General features: G+C 40.7%; 1 protein-coding gene and 1 long non-coding RNA gene across 5 annotated transcripts in view; one reads left to right on the plus strand and one right to left on the minus strand.

The window, feature by feature from the left end:
- The window catches only part of LOC108166797 (uncharacterized), a 13,152-nt gene extending 6,780 nt beyond the window's left edge, over positions 1–6,372 (minus strand). Inside the window, exons 1-3 of one of the 3 annotated variants that reach the window (XR_001777182.1) lie at positions 6,287–6,372; positions 1,004–1,785; positions 736–816 (exon numbers count right to left, since the gene is read on the minus strand). This is a non-coding gene — a long non-coding RNA (uncharacterized LOC108166797). Of the gene's footprint in view, positions 1–735; positions 817–1,003; positions 3,891–6,286 lie in introns of those variants that run through there. The other 2 variants (XR_001777183.1, XR_001777181.1) reach the window with 2 other exon arrangements.
- On the plus strand, positions 4,041–14,453 carry LOC103474908 (uncharacterized). 2 transcript variants are annotated; one of them, XM_008426180.2, is made up of 5 exons: positions 4,041–6,525; positions 9,886–9,925; positions 10,465–10,548; positions 10,641–10,877; positions 12,768–14,453. In XM_008426180.2, exons 1-5 carry the CDS (start codon positions 6,196–6,198, stop codon positions 13,187–13,189), a joined length of 1,113 nt encoding a protein of 370 aa, XP_008424402.1. In that variant the 5' UTR covers positions 4,041–6,195; the 3' UTR covers positions 13,190–14,453. The 2 variants fall into 2 exon arrangements, with proteins under 2 accessions (XP_008424402.1, XP_008424404.1); XM_008426182.2 differs by having other exon boundaries at positions 10,710–10,877.
- Positions 14,454–17,256: the final 2,803 nt, after the last annotated feature.

Here is a 17,256-nt window from a genome sequence, read left to right on the forward strand (position 1 = left end):
GATAGCTTGATGATCTGGAGCATTTATGCGTAACAAAACACAAAATCTGCAGGTTGCCAAATACATTTTCATGGCTGGGCAGTTAGGTCAGTTTCCTCCCGCACACCTGCTATGAACATTTTTTCTTGTGGAAACTGGTTACGACAGAGTTTTCGATATACTTTTGCAGCAGCTACGTGCTGCTCTGTCTTTGTTTTCTACAAATATGTTCTTGAATTTCTAAGCCAGACAGTCATGAGCGAGAACCCAGCTCTTGTCAAGCCGGAAGAGCAGTGAATTTTGGCAACAGAACAAAGCAAACCAAACAGAAATTCTCTGGAAAAACCTCTCTGTGTTTGTTTTTTTTTGTTTTTGTTTTTTTTACTCAAAACATAACATACTACTACTTTTTGCTGAGATACGATATTTCTTGAGGTCGATCTCATCTAGGTTAAAGTTTTGATGTCGTGGAAATTTCTTTGACAAATTGTTGCTTTTTCCTTAGAAAGAAAGCTTATCTGCCAACTACTGGTAGTTGATTGTTAAAAAAATAGTATTTAAAACCTGGATCCAGTTGTTGTAACTTTTTATCAGGTAGCATGGAGGAATCTGAGGAAACAGAAAAACCTCTTCTTCTTTTGTTACAGAGAAGAGGAACAAAATCAACAACATGCACCGTCTTTCAACGTTTACGAGTGGACGAAACATCTGTGATTAACGCAGGTTTAGTGTTTGAGAATGCTGTGCAGTACTTACTGTGTAGTTTAAATATTTTTGCGAATTCACCCCCACTCTTGGCACATCTACAGTGGAGAGCAGGGTGTCAGAGCAGTTACCCTGAAAACATCAATGTAGAAGTTTTGTCAGATGCACTGACACAATGAAGCCCCATTAGATTAATTTACATTCGCTTTAACACATAAACCTGGTTTGGTAAATACAATGACAGAAAGCTCTCCATGTTGCCTACATGTCAGAGGTTCAAAATTATGATTATGCAATAAAAGCAAAGGTAATTCCTCACCTCACGTTTGAAACTCATCACCAGGTGCTCCATAGTGTCAGTGTTACACCAGAAGGCAATCGGTCTTGCGCTTACTTGAGGCAGGTGGGTGACAGTCGCTCCTATCAGCAGCAGCAGCAGTCCTGGAGCAGCACATGGTGGATGTAAGTGAGGAGTTGCCATTCAGCTCATTTATTCTGCACCACAGTATAACCTGTCTGCATTTGTTATTGTATATACTGCCTCCCCCTTTTATTAATAGTCTGCCTTGAAGTCAACAGCATGAAGAGTATCACTCGTGCTGATACTGTCGTTATTGCTTCCTGCCAGAATTCCTCCCACAGATCTTGCCTCAACAAGTTGCTTTGTCAAATTCACCTTCGTAGGTGTCTCTGCCCACCTGTTTCCTGCTAAATTAGGCAGGATTCCTGCTAATTTAAGCACATTCATAGAAATGAATGTGCTTCAAATTGAATGAGTTTAGGAAATCATACTGGCAATTCCCATTAGTGGTCATGGGGATTTTAACCATACCAGTCAGGAAACCCGGTGATATGCAGGGAATCCCCTTTAACAGCAACATACAAAAAGCTTTCGTCTGTATTAATTATAATATATAGCAAATTGGTAACATCATCCCTTATGTCAAAGTTTACACATAAACTAACCCTTGTCATTAGCACGGCATAAAAAAGGAAGATAACTCACTGCTATAAGCCATAACCCGTCCTTGAAGGCATGGTGTCTCTCAGTTGTGGTCGTTTGGCCCCCATCGCTCTTCCATTAACTTTCAGAAGAATCACCTCAGGTCACAGTGAGGTGAAAGTCATTCTATTACATTCAAGAAGTTTTTTTTTTTTTTTATGTCCTTAAATCTCAATCAGATCGACGCCTAAAACACCAGGTGGAGACGGTGCTGAACAGCATTCACCTCCACAAAGATTTGAGAAAATGCTATGTGGCGAGTAACGTGTGTTACTGCATGACTTCTCAGAGTGTGTACTCTGTTTGTCTAAGCCTAAAGTTAATGTTTCACCCTGTGTCACCAAAACAAATAAAACTGAAATGGTACTAACCTGGTTATGCTAGGATGATGCTGATCAGCTGTGTCGTGTTTGAGACGACGTTTTGACCATATTTGTCAGAGAGATCTGTCTGTTGGTTTAGTTTAATTAGCATAGACAGCGCCCACAGTTCCAGCACTGTCTACGCTACTTTCATAATCACTAGCATGGCTTGCACAGAATTTTGGCCATGTTCACAAAAGAATGTGATATTATGAAAATAGTAATGGAAATCTTCCTTTAGGACAAATGCAAACAAGTGTGTAGCAGTAAGGCAGCAACAACAATGTGTAGATAGTGAACAGATGCTTTGTTTGTGTAATATAAGCCCATATTATCCACTTTGTTTCAAGAAGGCAGAAATAACAGTGGCAAACAATACACAAGGTTCTCATTGCAGACATTTTTCCATAAGTGACTCATAGATAATCACTTGGCAAGGCTCCAAAGAGAGTCATCTATTTCTGAAGGAGTTACGTCAAACCACTTTTTAATCCTCTTTTTGGCTTTCCGGGAACTTACAGGGACTAGGGGAACTCTAAAACACACAGGATAGCCCATAATTGAAGTTCCCTTTTCCAAGCCAGGTAGGTTTAATCTTATAGATTGCCATCGTCACATCAGAACAACAAACAAACATAAAAATGAATATTTTTGCCGATATTTTGTAGATCCATCGTTGTTTTTTTTTTTTTGTTTTTTTTTGTTTTGGGGGGTTTTTAAGCCTGGAACACACATAGTACTGCCCTTTAAAGAGAAATTTCACTTTTTGCAATTTGAAATCTTGAAATTGGCCTCTGCCTCCTTAAGAAGCTCATACTCTCTCTGACAATCCTCTTTCAGAGTATCATCACAAAGGTGTCTCTCAGTTATGCCGTTTTCAGATGTTTTTAAGAGTGTTGATATGACGAGCGCACCAGAATTTGCATTTCCACCAGGTGTTTGCTGATTGGTGCTACCGCTAGTCTGGAGGAGCAGAGAGGGGGAGGCATGAAGCAGAAGCTCAGTTAGATACGGCAGCTGTATGAAGAGCTTTGTGAGAGCAAGCATTTAGGCACCCACAAATTGTTCCCACAGGAGATTCAAGCATTTCTCAAACATATATGAAAGACTCAAAGCAACAATTCAGGTCTATTTTTGAGGGCATGAATAATATTATAACAAGGTAAAAAAAACTAAATTTTGCATAATTGCCCCCCTTTAAAAACTGAACTGTGAGAGCATTGCATCATTTCATTGGTTATTATGTTATTAGTTCATATATTTTTACTGTTAACTTTTAGAAGTTTATTAGTTTTGTCATTTTATTGTTTTCTTAGTAGTTTAATTTGCACATTGATAGCTTAGCGAGTTTGTTTAAGTATTTAACTGTAGAGTTGAATTGTTTTTGTTAAGAAACTCTTGTATATTTGAGAGAAGTGTCTGTGTTTATGTTGCATCTGGATGTTCGAGGAACGCCATGCAGTACTGGACCTAATTTTCTTGTACCTTGAATTTGTCATTTTGATCTAAGTATCTTGTTTTATTAATAACAATTATTTTTTAGTTATTTATGACCAAAACAAGTCTCCTCTTGTGGCACAATGTAGAAAAATAAACTAATGAACATAAAGAAATGAACTAACATGACAACATGTACAAAAGCCAAGAAGCAAGCACCAAAGGAATGTGGCAGTTTCACCTGTAAGCCATGTTCAGTGAAATCTAATACTGTTTCTACAGGTTTTTCTTGACAGACACATGTTTCAGAGACACAGTGTCTCTGAAACATGTTGTACAATGTAGAGAAAGTTGTTTCACTAGTCTCCAGCAGTACATCGAGTCTCTTTTTCATTGTATATATCATTGAAAAGGAATTTTTTTTAAAAATTGTTGGATTCTTAGTAAGCATACAAATTAGTTTAAAAAAACATTAAGCATGTCTGAATCTGCAAATCAAGATCAGATTCTCTATTTTTGATCATTTTTAGGCATACTAAATTTTCTCATATGCAATATAAGAACCACTTTTTCATGATGAAACTCTAACAAATTGTAACTTACTGAAACCAAACTCAAAATAATTAATATATGACTTAAAACTATTGCACTGGGTAAAGTTTTCCAGTGACAAACAGATTCATTCTCTGTTTTGGTGCCACAATCTGTTTTAACTTTACAAATGTATTTCGGGACAAAGTACTTATGAACACACAAGGTGAGAAAGGTGTGAAAGCTTAACAGCAGATTTCCTCTCTTCCTACTGTTATCTTTTGCATCAGTTTTTGTTGTGGAACATTTATTTGTAGGATATTGCACAATGTCTTGGAATCCTTAACAGAGCTCATAGGCATATTATAACGGGAAATAGTCATTTAGTCCAACAAAAACAAGAAGAGGATAACCTGTTTGTGTCCTGTTACCCACATAAGTTTTATCTGATTTTGGAACAGCAAAATTACACTTGCATTGCAAGCAGCCATCAATGAGTTTCAAAGCCAACTCAGCAAATCCACCCCTCACCCCGCCTCCCAGCACTCTCTCCTCTCCGCGTCGGCTCAGTCAAGCATTGCATTGACTCTTTGCACGTCAACCAATTTGGGAAACTGCAGGAGAGTGTTACATTTCGGAATATATTATGGTTTAGAATTATGAGCAATTGAAAAGAATGTTTTTTTGTTGTTTTTTTTTTTTGCTTCATTCCTTCAATGACATACAGATTTCCAGGCCGATCAGAGTTGAACATGGGAGAGTAACACTTCTGGAAAATGACTTAAGAAAGTTTATCTATTGCAGAATCTTTCAAAGTTTTTTTTGCCTATATTGTTTTGTCACTCTGACTTGAAAATACTATGTTACCTCAGATGACATTAGGTAAGTGTGCTAACCTGACGTTATGTAAGACCGGAGAGACGAAAGGGAAGGTACGTTCAAATAAAATAGTTGACATGAAAGCCAGCGATGAGTGAGTGAAAGAGATGGGGTTAAACGCTGGGAGTTTGAATGCTGGACGATGGTGGGAGGAAACAGAAATTAAGTACGGCACAGAGAAACGAGGAGGACTAAACATAAACAGGGAAACTGGGAAATCAAACCTAAGCAAGACAGAAACAAACTAAGCACAACAAACAAATAATAAACATGATATAACTAAAATAACCAAGAGTGGACTGAACTAAAGTAAAACAGAAAGAAGGCTAATCTTGCGAAATAAGAGGAGATAATAAATGAATCGAACTACAAGTCCAGAAAAACTCAAAACAACCCAAGATCCTCACAAAAGGCGTGTCTGACTGACAGTAACATTGTTCACTGATGATAGTAGTTGAATTTAATGACACGTTAGGTTTTACAGAGCATAGTTAGACGTGATAAAGCCAGTGATTTACATCTATTGGTAATTTTCCCCAGTGTTTTGCAGTCATTTGCTGCTTCTAACTGGATTTCTTCCAAAATTACCCTTTAGTTTGCTCTATACATCCTCACAGCATGATGCTGCCACCACTCTGTGTATCTATTCTGCAACTTTTGGAGGCAATTGTTCTACTGGAGCTTATTTACCAAGGAACTGAGCACAAATGCATTACAAATATTTGGAAATTCATTCAGTATAAAACAAATTTCCCTCCCACTTCATATTTTAGCGTCTTTCCACATGTAAATTGTGCAGCAGTCTCACACAAAATAACAAATCCAATTGAATAAGTGGAATGCTGTGGTTTAAACGTGACAAAATGTGAAAACATCTGCAAGGCTTTGTGGATACACATGTGTGCGCTTGGGTTCTATGCAACACGCTTATTGTATGTGTGCGTCTCTTCATAATGAGCCGTGACCATGGCAACACCAAGCCATGAGTACCTTTTCAAAAGCCTGGCCTCTCCTTTTCCCTCTTTTATCTTTCAGCCCATCCTGCCCATTTCGCTCCACATCAGCCAGCTGGGAGAGTGGCGACAAAGCTAAACAGGAAGACTTCAGTTCCAGGACATTATCCTTATAGATTTTTAGCTGGTGTTATGGATTCATCATGTTTTATTTTCCAAATACTTGAAAAACTTGAGAATCTGCCACATTTTTTGAATTTTTAATCTCTTGAAGTGCATCAGATGAATCAGAAAAATGATGAAGAAAATGAAAAGACAGTAAAGAACGTAAAGTAAACCCATAGAGATGCTGGGCCAGGATTGTTACATGGATTGCTTGGAGGATTTCTCACAGTGTCCAGCTTGTAACAAAGAATATGACGTTGCTTTGATCTTACCTTGTTCTCATACGATCTGTGGTCGCTGTGTGGGAGCTGAAGAGGAAACCGGGTCGCATCCTTTGTGTCGGTCAGTCTGCTCGGTGCCGTGCCCCTGCTGCAGACAATCTGTAGAGCTGCCATGTTGGACCTGGTCATCTGCCGCCTCCTGTCTCCCTCAGCATCCCACTCTGAGATCTGAATATGCAAACTGGGATACAGGCTTCAAAGACGGATCAGCAAGGTCTCACCACAAACAGGTAAACCATGTGATCTGATCAAGATACCTGCCACAATTAAAGAGATATTGGATGTTCAGTAACCGTGCGGTATTGGAGAAAAACTCATTTATACACATTTTTACCTAAAATGACTGCTACCCCAGATAGATTTTGACTTGAAATTAGTTTCATTTAACACAAAAAGGTGATTTCTTATTAAAAATGAGTTCCCTTTCTAAAGAGAATCAATGGAAAAATATCTATTTGCATTACAGCATCCAAAACCTTCGTATTATCTCTGAGCAGGATTTTGCATGTTTTCATGGCTATTTAAATTATTTCTCTTCAGTGACAAAAACACAGTCTGTGAGACTGAAAGTCTAACTTGTCAAATTTTACAATAATAATATAAATTTTGATTACTCTCCTACTCAATAATGTGCAATTTGCATTACTTAACCAAAAATGACAATAAAGTTAGAAAACAGATCGTAGCTAAGTAATTATGCAGATTAAACATGACTAAGCAGCTTTATGAGCTGATAAAAGGGTTTTATTTAAAATTAGACAGAGTAGGACTGTATTTACAAAGCAGTTATGATTTTAAAAAAAGTTTAATTTTTAAAAAAGAATGCTGGAGTTTTTTGGTACCAGACTTGCTCCTTTGGAAGTTTAAAGATTTAAAACTAACCCACAGTAACCAAAACACAAGACAGAATTCACTTTGTTACTGTTATATATATATATATATATATTAAAAAAACAAAAAAGTTGTGAGCATTACCTCAGTAGACCTTTGCTGCTTCCACCGGATTTCAATGAAAAACAAGCAGTCATGTAGCGCTTATCAGAAAACGATCATCCAGCAAACTTCCCTGAGGCGATCTTGGAAGGAACAGTGTGGGAAAAATTCCTCCTGAGTGACGGCAAACACTCAGTGAGTCAGACAGAACATCATTTCATCATTTTTCATCATAAATCATTTTTTGATTTATTGTTGTTAATAGTGCTTCTTTTAAACTTCATCTTTTCTTGTGCCGGTAAATCTCACTGAGACACTGGCTAACATAATTTCAATAAAAAAAACTGTCCTATATCCTGTTAGACGATGGGCTGTTCAAGGATATTTAAGTTTAACTGAAGCTTTTCAATATTGGATTACTGTATGGGTAATAAATGATGGCAGTGAGGATTCTGCTGAGACTGGTCTACATCTTAATAACTTCAGAAACTGGAGAGTTTTAATATCATATCCTGACATCAATAATAATTCAAAAAGAATTTTCCTCATCATCAAGAAGCGGAGGTATCCCTGGACCGGCTGTCAGTCCATTAAAAGAACAACACACACACGCACGCACACACACACACTTGTAAGTTCAATTTAGAGAGACCAATTAAAGATGCAGAATGTAACTTTTATATATTTTTTTTATTAAAATATGCTTTTTTACAAATTTGGTGACAACTGTCACCATTATTGCTAACTGTAGTGTAGTGTAAAGCCTTCGCATAGCTGAAATGTGCTATGCAAATAAATTTGACTTGACTTGATTTTTGTTCTCTCATCTCTCGTGGCTCATTGGGAAGGGAAATATATATATATATATATATACATATACAGTGGGGCAAAAAAGTATTTAGTCAGCCACCAATTGTGCAAATTCTCCCACTTAAAAAGATGATAGAAGCCTGTAATTTTCATCATAGATGTACCTCAACTATGAGAGACAAAAGGAGAAAAAAAATCCAGAAAATCACATTTTCTGATTTTTAAAGAATTTATTTGCAAAATATGGTGGAAAATAAGTATTTGGTCAATAACAAAAGTTCATCTCAATACTTTGTTATATACCCTTTGTTGGCAATGACAGAGATCAAACGTTTTCTGTAAGTCTTCACAAGGTTCTCACACACTGTTGGTGGTATTTTGGCCCATTCCTCCATGCAGATCTTCTCTAGAGCTGTGATGTTCTGGGGCTGTCGCTGGACAACACGGACTTTCAACTCCCTCCACAGATTTTCTATGGGGTTGACATCTGGAGACTGGCTAGGCCACTCCAGGACCTTGAAATGCTTCTTACGAAGCCACTCCTTTGTTACCCGGGTGGTGTGTTTGGGATCATCGTCCTGCTGAAAGACCCAGCCACGTTTCACCTTCAATGCCCTTGTTGATGGAAGGAGGTTTTCACTCAAAATGTGACGATACATGGCCCCATTCATTCTTTCCTTTACACGGATTAGTCGTCCTGGTCCCTTAGCAGAAAAACAGCCCTAAAGCATGATGTTTCCACCCCCATGCTTTACAGTAGGCATGGTGTTCTTTGGATGCAACTCAGCATTCATTCTCCTCCAAACACGACGAATAGAGTTTTGACCAAAAAGTTCTACTTTGGTTTCATCTGACCATATGATATTCTCCCAGTCATCTTCTGGATCATCCAAATGCTCTCTAGCAAACTTGAGACGGGCCTTGACATGTACTACTGGCTTAAGCAGGGGAACACGTCTGGCACTGCAGGATTTGAGTCCCTGGCGGCGTAGTGTGTTACTGATGGTAGCCTTTGTTACTTTGGTCCCAGTTCTCTGCAGGTCATTCACTAGGTTCCCCCATGTGGTTCTGGATTTTTGCTCAGCGTTCTTGTGATCATTTTGACCCCACGGGGTGTGATCTTGCGTGGAGCCCCAGATCAAGGGAGATTATCAGTGGTCTTGTAAGTGTTCCATTTTCTAATAATTGATCCCACAGTTGATTTCTTTACACCAAGCTGTTTACCTATTGCAGATTCAGTATTCCCAGCCTGGTGCAGGTTTATAATTTTGTTTCGGGTGTCCTTTGACAGCTCTCTAGTTTTGGCCATGGTGGAGTTTAGAGTGTGACTGTTTGAGGTTGTGGACAGGTGTGTTTTATACTGATAACGAGTTCAAATAGGTGCCATTAATACAGGTAACAAGTGGAGGACAGAGGAGCCTCTTACAGAAGAAGTTACACGGCTGTGAGAGCCTGAAATCTTGTTTGTTTGTAGCTGACCAAATACTTATTTTCCACCATATATTGCCAATAAATTCTTTAAAAATCAGAAAATGTGATTTTCTGGATTTTTTTTTTCTCCTTTTGTCGCATAGTTGAGGTATATATCTATGATGAAAATTACAAGCCTCTCTCATCTTTTTAAGTGGGAGAACTTGCACAACTGGTGGCTGACTAAATACTTTTTTGCCCCACTGTATATATACATATATGCAACAAGGTTTGCTTTTCTGCCTTAATATTTACAATACCAAGGTTTTATTTAATTCTGCTGATACAATTAATTTACCTGATGTCAGTCTTGTGCCAACAATGAATTTATTTTCATGCCCTGTATCTTTAAAATGCATTGTCATTGTTTTTCACAGGAGGACAGTGATTGCAAATCGACACTAAGCAGTAAAAGGTGTAAGTATAGTACGCTTCTTTTGAGGAGTAGTTTATAGTTTTGTGAAGAAGTAAAGCAGTTTTGAGTTTCTGCTTAAGGCTGTCTTCTTTTGTTTCAACATAACAAAAAGACAGAATGCAAACATTTTTTGTCTCAGCCTGTAAAAATGAAGAAGAAAGCTAACTCTCAGTTGTTTGGGGGATTTTTCTGCATTGTTCCCAGAAATACATCTACCTCTGTGATATGACGGTGCTCCCGGCTCTTCTAAGATTTTTATACAAAGTTTTGCTGTTGTTTATGCAGAGGGATGCTCAGATAAACTTGCAACAATCATTTTAGTCATTGTGGCCATAGTGGCTAGATGTTTCCAAGCAAACTACACAGTTTACCAGAACCACTGTAGAGGCTGACCAGTCCTTCTACAGCTAAAAGGATTTGACTGTCTGAGTGCGACATCTACTAGGTGTTCTAACAAACGGTTATGATTTCAGCTTTCTGTTGATCTGCTGTCTTTTGGGATCAGTTAATCTGCTCACCAATTATCTTCTGTTTGACTCAGGCTCCAATGCGCGCAGTTCATTTGTATTGCCAGTGGATGGTGCTGCCGATCTGCTGGAAGACGAGATGGAGCGGAGTGTCTATGGTCAGAAATCAAGCTGGATTTTCCTGCCTACTAAATAGCGATGACAGATGACATGTGCATAAGTATTTAAGCTCTGATGTGAATCATGTTAGGGCTGCGCTTCTCCCTGGACCCTTCATCTGTCCCACCGCCCCTCCATCTCTCCAACACCCTCCTCACAGTGACCTACGGTGACAGTGGTCCTTCTGACCCGCATCCCCCGATCAGAAAACCTGCGTTGACCCCTGACTCCACGTTGCTTCTTCCTCGTGTGAGCGCTGACGTCATCATTGCTCGGGGGCAGTACTACTGGGAGGTGGATGTCTGTAACAGCTCCGTCTACAGGGTTGGTAAGAGCTCTGTTGGTTGTGGTTGAACTGGGTTGATGCCAGTTGATTCATTCCTTCCAGAAGCCCTCACCCTTACTCAGCAAGACTGCTCTTGTTTATACCTACACCCACAATAAAGTGCACAAAGACGGTAAACACACACACAGGGGCCCTTTCTGATTCACCGTCACTGGTCGTGGGAATAAATGTGTTGGGAACATTGACCAGTTATTGATCTTTTTTTAAGCGTTGACAGCAATACTCGCTGCAGTAATCCAGGAAAACTCCCAGCATCCTCCGTTTCTTCATGTAACCCCAGTCTGACTCCAGGATGTTGACATCAGGGCTCTGTACCATCTGTTGCACGACTCTTTGTTTTTCTTTTTCCTTGCATGTTTGGGTTTATTGTCATGCAACAGAGGGAATTTTGGACAAATCAGATGCCTCCCCATTGGTATTACGCAACAAACACAAATCTAAACACAGAATGTGGACAAAATGTTGATAAGCTAAGAGGCTTTCTTCTGTGAATGATTCGCTGAAGTACAAATGCTTCAGTTCAGATAGTCTCTAGGATTCAAAGTCTTATATTTTACAGTGCATATTCCCAACCTGAGTAACTGCAAAGCACCATCTCTAAAATCGTAAGGGCATGGAGTTCGATTAGTAGGATGAAATTCTAAAAACAGGATACAGAAAAAAACATCCTAATTATTTTCCTCATCCTTTCGGTGTTGTCTATGCTCCTGCAATGACTGAGAAAGTCACAAAGACGATCAACATTGGTTTGTAAAGATTTCTACTCTGTTACAAGATGATTATAGTGAAATGGTCAGCAATAAAGAAGAGAGAAACAGTGGTCAGCTTTCTGATGGAGATGCAGTTTGTGAAACAATGGACCTACAGAATATTAGATTGTGACGTGAATTTGACTTTTTCTTTGGATTAAAAATAATAATAAAGTTCATGCTATTCATGCATGGCAATTGGTTTGCATCTTTTGACTACATTATCTAAATCCAAAAGGTTGCACATTTAAAATTATAATTTGTAATGTGTATATATTTATTTGTACAGCAGAATACTCAGCTGATCTGAGTCTTTGTCATCATGTTTGGACCAGCAATGAATTTCAACACGACAACATGAAATATCTGGGTTTATTTCAGTCCCTCTGAACCAGAACCTGGAGGTTCTCCATTGCTGAGTGCTGCTGCAAACATCAGCGGAGAGTTGACCACAGCTGCTGCGCGCTCACGTCCCGCCCACCACAGTGAGGAACACACCACATAGTAGAAAAGCTCACTACCTGGAGTAAAACCGAACCGCACATTAACCGGTTGGTGAGCGACTTGCCAGTGGAAAAGCACCTCAAATTACCCTTATTACAGATCATTAGCAAATTGGTCGGCCTGCTTAAAAGCAGGTGCTCTGGAGCATAAGGATGTGTGTTAACAAAGCTATGTGTAAAGACGTCAGCGATGAACTGAGAGAAGCAAACCCATTAAACTTTGATGAGTTTTGATGAGCTATTCAAAGCCCATCACCCAGAGAAAGTTATCTTGAGTCAGAAAGGTGTATTGTCTGTCCAATATCTGAAGCTTTGCCTATCCTGGGTCATGAAACGTCACCAGAAGTAACTGAGAACACAAGACCACAAAATGTCAATCGGAAGTTCATCGAGTGATTTCTATTTAGGTCACTTCTTCGCTTTATTGGAAAATTCCTCAGATCTAAATGAACACCAGGGTTAATTAGGCTGACTATAACATAGCAATAAAGTCCTTTTTACAAAATGTACTTTATTCAAGTCATCCTATTCAACTGATTGTATACACTGTAAACACTGCATTGGCTGCAAGAGCATCTCTTTAACTGCACTCGGTAACCTTTGCACGTTTGTCCTCCTAGGTGTGATCTCATCAGATGGCTGTAGCGGCTGGTGGCTGGAGAGAAATGTCTCGGCTTTTCATGCAGTGTACGATGGAAGCTGCGAGCCTATCGGCACTGTCCCACCCAGGATCAAAACCCTCGGGATATTCCTCAGTTTTGAAGGCGGGATCCTGAGTTTCCACAACCCGCTGACCCAGGAGCATCTTGTCACGCTGCCGACCCGCTTCAGCCCTTCCGGGGTGCTTCCGGCTCTGGGTCTAGGACAGGGCAAGCTGAGGCTACGCTGCGGCCTCCCGACACCTCCTTATGTGTTTCTGTGTAAGGACTCGACTTTTAGGGATCCTTGTGGTCCAAATGGTGTTTGGTGGCACAGAGAGGTTCCATTCCAGTCCGTGAAAACAATGATCCAGAAGTTTGAGAAGCTGGCATCATCAGACTAAAAGTTTCTTTATTTTTGGATCATCCTGTGGAGTCTGTTGAGACTAAAAGCTTCTAAAAGCTTCTGTTCACAGGGAACACCCACAGCTTCTCTGGCTGGTTTGATGTTTAACTGCCATTTGAAAGGCTAATTTTCCATCTTGGCGTGCCATGGCTACCCTTTTTCATTCTCTTGAACCCGGACCTGCAATTGACTCTCTCCCTGGGATGCAGCCCTTTTTCCCAGCTGAACCACCCCCACTGATTTGGGTTTGGGCCAGAAAGAATCCTGGGTTATATGAAGTGTAAGGAAAGGGTGGGATTTTACCAGCAGGACTCCTTGATTTGTCTCTGTGTGCCGGCTGTTGGACAGTAGGTGTCCCACACTACGGAAACACACGTTGTGTATAGCGCTGCTTTAAAGGTTTGCCCAGCCACTCGTGCATTTTGGTGTGTGTTTGCGCAGGAGGAAACAATGCGTGAGCGGCAGGGGGTGAGGTGACGAGGCGTGAGTACAGTGACACCAGTGGTGTTGACATGGAGCGGCAATGACAGGTGGTAACATACATTTATCCCACCGCCTGTCTTCGAGGGGAACAGTAGGGCCGTCCTTTCTGACCTTTTAGAAAACCACAGGACACCCAACGACTTCAAAAGAGCCAAGAGAAAGCCAGAGAACAGAGAGGGAGAAAGAGTAACAGCATGCATGTCAGCAGGTGATGAATTGATATAAAAGAATAAGCCGAGAGAGGCTTTCCAAATGGCCTCCATGCCAAATAGGTAGAAAAGATGTAGCAGTAGAAACTGTCCTTCAAGGATGCAATGTTTAAAATGCAGCGAAGCCAATTGTGACATGTTTACTTTTTTAATAACCTCTGAATGGTTATGTGTGCTCATTTTATCAGTAAGAAGATTCAACACAAAAGGTCACAGTATAAAAGCTGTGTAACTGTGTTCAATTTCTTAGCGTGATAAGTTTGTATTAAAAGATTAGTGGAAACTGATACTTGATCTTATCTGTTGGGGGCCATAAAACAGTTTTTTTTTTTTCTGTATTCAGTGGTAAAAGCTTCTGGCTCAAAAATTGTTAATGTTTTGGAGTGTGTGTAATGCAGGACTGTGGTAAAGTGATGAGAAAAATGTTGTTATAGATGTCGTAAGGATTTGCAGCTGGAGCTAAACAGAGCATGTAAATTAGATGTTAAATAAGGAAAAATTAAAGAAGTAGAGCTGGTCCAGTGTTCCACAACCAGGACGAAAACCACACTGCTCTTGATACGGGCTGTCAGGTCCCTGTATGACCGGTGTCCGCATGGTCCGCATTGCCGGCAGTAAGCCGGCTCGTTTCCGGTGAGAGTTGGACTCCGCCAAGGCACCGATTCTGTTCATTACTTTCATGGACAGAATTTCTAGGCTCAGCTGAGGTGTTGAGGGGATCCGTTTTGGTGGCCTTAGGATCRCATCTCTGCTTTTTGCGGATGATGTGGTCCTGTTAGCTTCATCGGAACGTGATCTGCAGCTCTCACTGGAGCGGTTCGCGGCCGAGTGTGAAGCGGCCGGGATGAGGCTCAGTGCCTCCAAATTCGAGGCCATAGTCTTGAGCCGGAAAAGGGTAGAGTGCCTTCTCCGGGTCATGGGGGTCGTCCTGCCTCAAGTGGAGGAGTTTAAGTATCTGGGGTTCTTGTTCACGAATGAGGGAAGAAGGAAGTGGGAGATCGACAGGCGGATTGGGGCAGCGTCTGCCGTAAAGCGGGCGCTGTACCAGTCCGTCGTGGTGAAGAGAGAGCTGAGTCAAAAAGTGAAGCTCTCGATATACCGGTCGATCTACGTTCCCACCCTCATCTATGGTCATGAGCTTTGGGTCATGACCGAAAGAACGAGATCACGGGTACAAGCGGCCGAAATGGGTTTCCTCCGCAGGGTGGCTGGGCTCTCCCTTAGAGATAGGGTGAGAAGCTCGGTCATCCGGGAGGGACTCAGAGTAGAGCCGCTGCTCCTCCACGTTGAGAGGAGCCAGTTGAGGTGGCTCGGGCATCTGATCAGGATGCCTCCTGGACGCTTCCCTGGTGAGGTGTTCCGGGCACGTCCCACCGGGAGGAGGCCTCGGGGAAGACCCAGGACACGCTGGAGGGACTATGTCTCTCGGCTGGCCAGGGAACGCCTTGGGGTTCCCCCGGAGGAGCTGGAAGAAGTGGCTGGGGAGAGGGAAGTCTGGGCCTCCCTTCTGAAGCTGCTGCCCCCGCGACCCGACCCCGGATAAGCGGCAGAAAATGGATGGATGAATGGATGGATGGAAATTAAAGAAGTAACCCTGAAGGGGTTTCCTCCTGTGATGTGATGTATGTGAGTGTGTGTGCTTTTTATCATTTGTTTGTGCCAAACTCTATAAAGCCGTTTTCTAAAAGACATAATAATAAATAAAAAGATGTAACATAAAAAAATAAGTGTTTGCAAATATATTCACCCCCTTCAAAGTGACAGACGTAATTCAACGGAGGCTCACCTAAGTAGGGCTTGTTGTCTCTCTGTGGGCAGAATGGAGATCACCTGAGTGCAGTGACTGTGTCTGGAGGGTCCATGGTTAGTCAGAGTTTATGCTTCTCGAAATGCACTTGGAGCTTTTCGTTTCACCGTCTACATTCTGTTCCTGTGCTGTTGTTTTCTTTTTTCTTTTTTTGGCGTTTAAATTGTAGCTTTCTTGCACAGTGCTTTCATTTTTCCCGAAGAAAACATTCTGTTAATAGCATCTGTGATTGTCTCAATGTTAATCCTTCTGGCACCAGAGACTACAAATTAGAAAGAACAGAGCACGAACACAGCACCACTTGTTAGCATTACAACAGCCATTTGTCTGCAGAATAAGACCAAAACCAATCAGTTCAACATTATGAGGTTTGGTGGAGGATCAGAGTGTGGCCAAAAGAACAGAATGAACTTTACAACTGAATGGGATCTCTCTTTTTTTTAATAGTGAAACAAGGCATTGCCCATCAAAAATAAAACTAAGTAAATGTTTTTTTCCAGAAATCACTACCAGACCCCAGAGAAATGTAGTATTTCTCCTCCTGGAGAATAAAATGCAGATTGACTTGAAAATATCATGTTTTACTGGATGACAGCCTTTCTTTTAGAGATTAGTAAAGCATTTAATGAAAAACCAAAATGTTAGCTCAGGCTTTTTCTTCTGGCATATGATCTTTTTTTTTTTATTTTCCAGACATTCAGGTTAAATTGTTCTTGAATATGTTGTTAGTTTGCATGTCTTACAAGTTGCATTTTATGTGTGTAATCATTGTTCATGTTATGGCAAATTTACTATGCAGAATTCATCCACTGCATTTATGACCTGATTCCTTTGCTACGCATAAGGAACCAACAGCACTGGCAGGTTTCTAGGAGGTTTCAAAAGGATTCCTTTAGTATTTTTGACTAAAGGAGTCATCTCTTTAGTTTGTTTAACTTCAAACTCCAGAGATAATTTATGAGCCATGAGTTAGTTTCTCGTCACAGTAACCAGATTTTTTTCTTAACTTTGTTGAAGTGCATTCTCTCATTTTGCACATTGATCATGGACTGAATAAAAACGGTTGAGACGATGAAATCCGCTTCCCCGGTTTCTAAGCTGGTGCACAAAAATAAATAAATTGCACATTATTGCTTTGCCAAATGAAGGGAAAAAAACGGACCACTTGTACTTTCATCTTTGCGTTTTTTTCTGCACTCGTCTGGATCCCAACACACTCGTCTGGTGTGTTGGGACCCGACTCTTTTATTGTGACTCACAGTGACGAATCATCTTATAAACTTTCCCCATTTTTTTTTCCCCCTCCATCTTCATGACTGCAAGCCCAATCTGGTGCCGGCAAAAATTCGCACTTGGTACAACTTATGTTCTCACTCATTCTGTCTGTGACCGCTTGGCTTCTGATTGGGTCAAGCCAAGTGAACAATCCTCTCAAGGCTCACACTAAGCTTCCTGTTTTTCCGGGCCTTTTTGGGAACTCGAGTGTGTTTACCCAGATCATATAAAGTGCATTTTAATGTTACCGATAATGACGCCTTGAACAACGAGCTCTGACATACGCAGACA

Source organism: Poecilia reticulata, linkage group LG13, assembly GCF_000633615.1.
Source record: "Poecilia reticulata strain Guanapo linkage group LG13, Guppy_female_1.0+MT, whole genome shotgun sequence".
Taxonomy (NCBI): domain Eukaryota; kingdom Metazoa; phylum Chordata; class Actinopteri; order Cyprinodontiformes; family Poeciliidae; genus Poecilia; species Poecilia reticulata.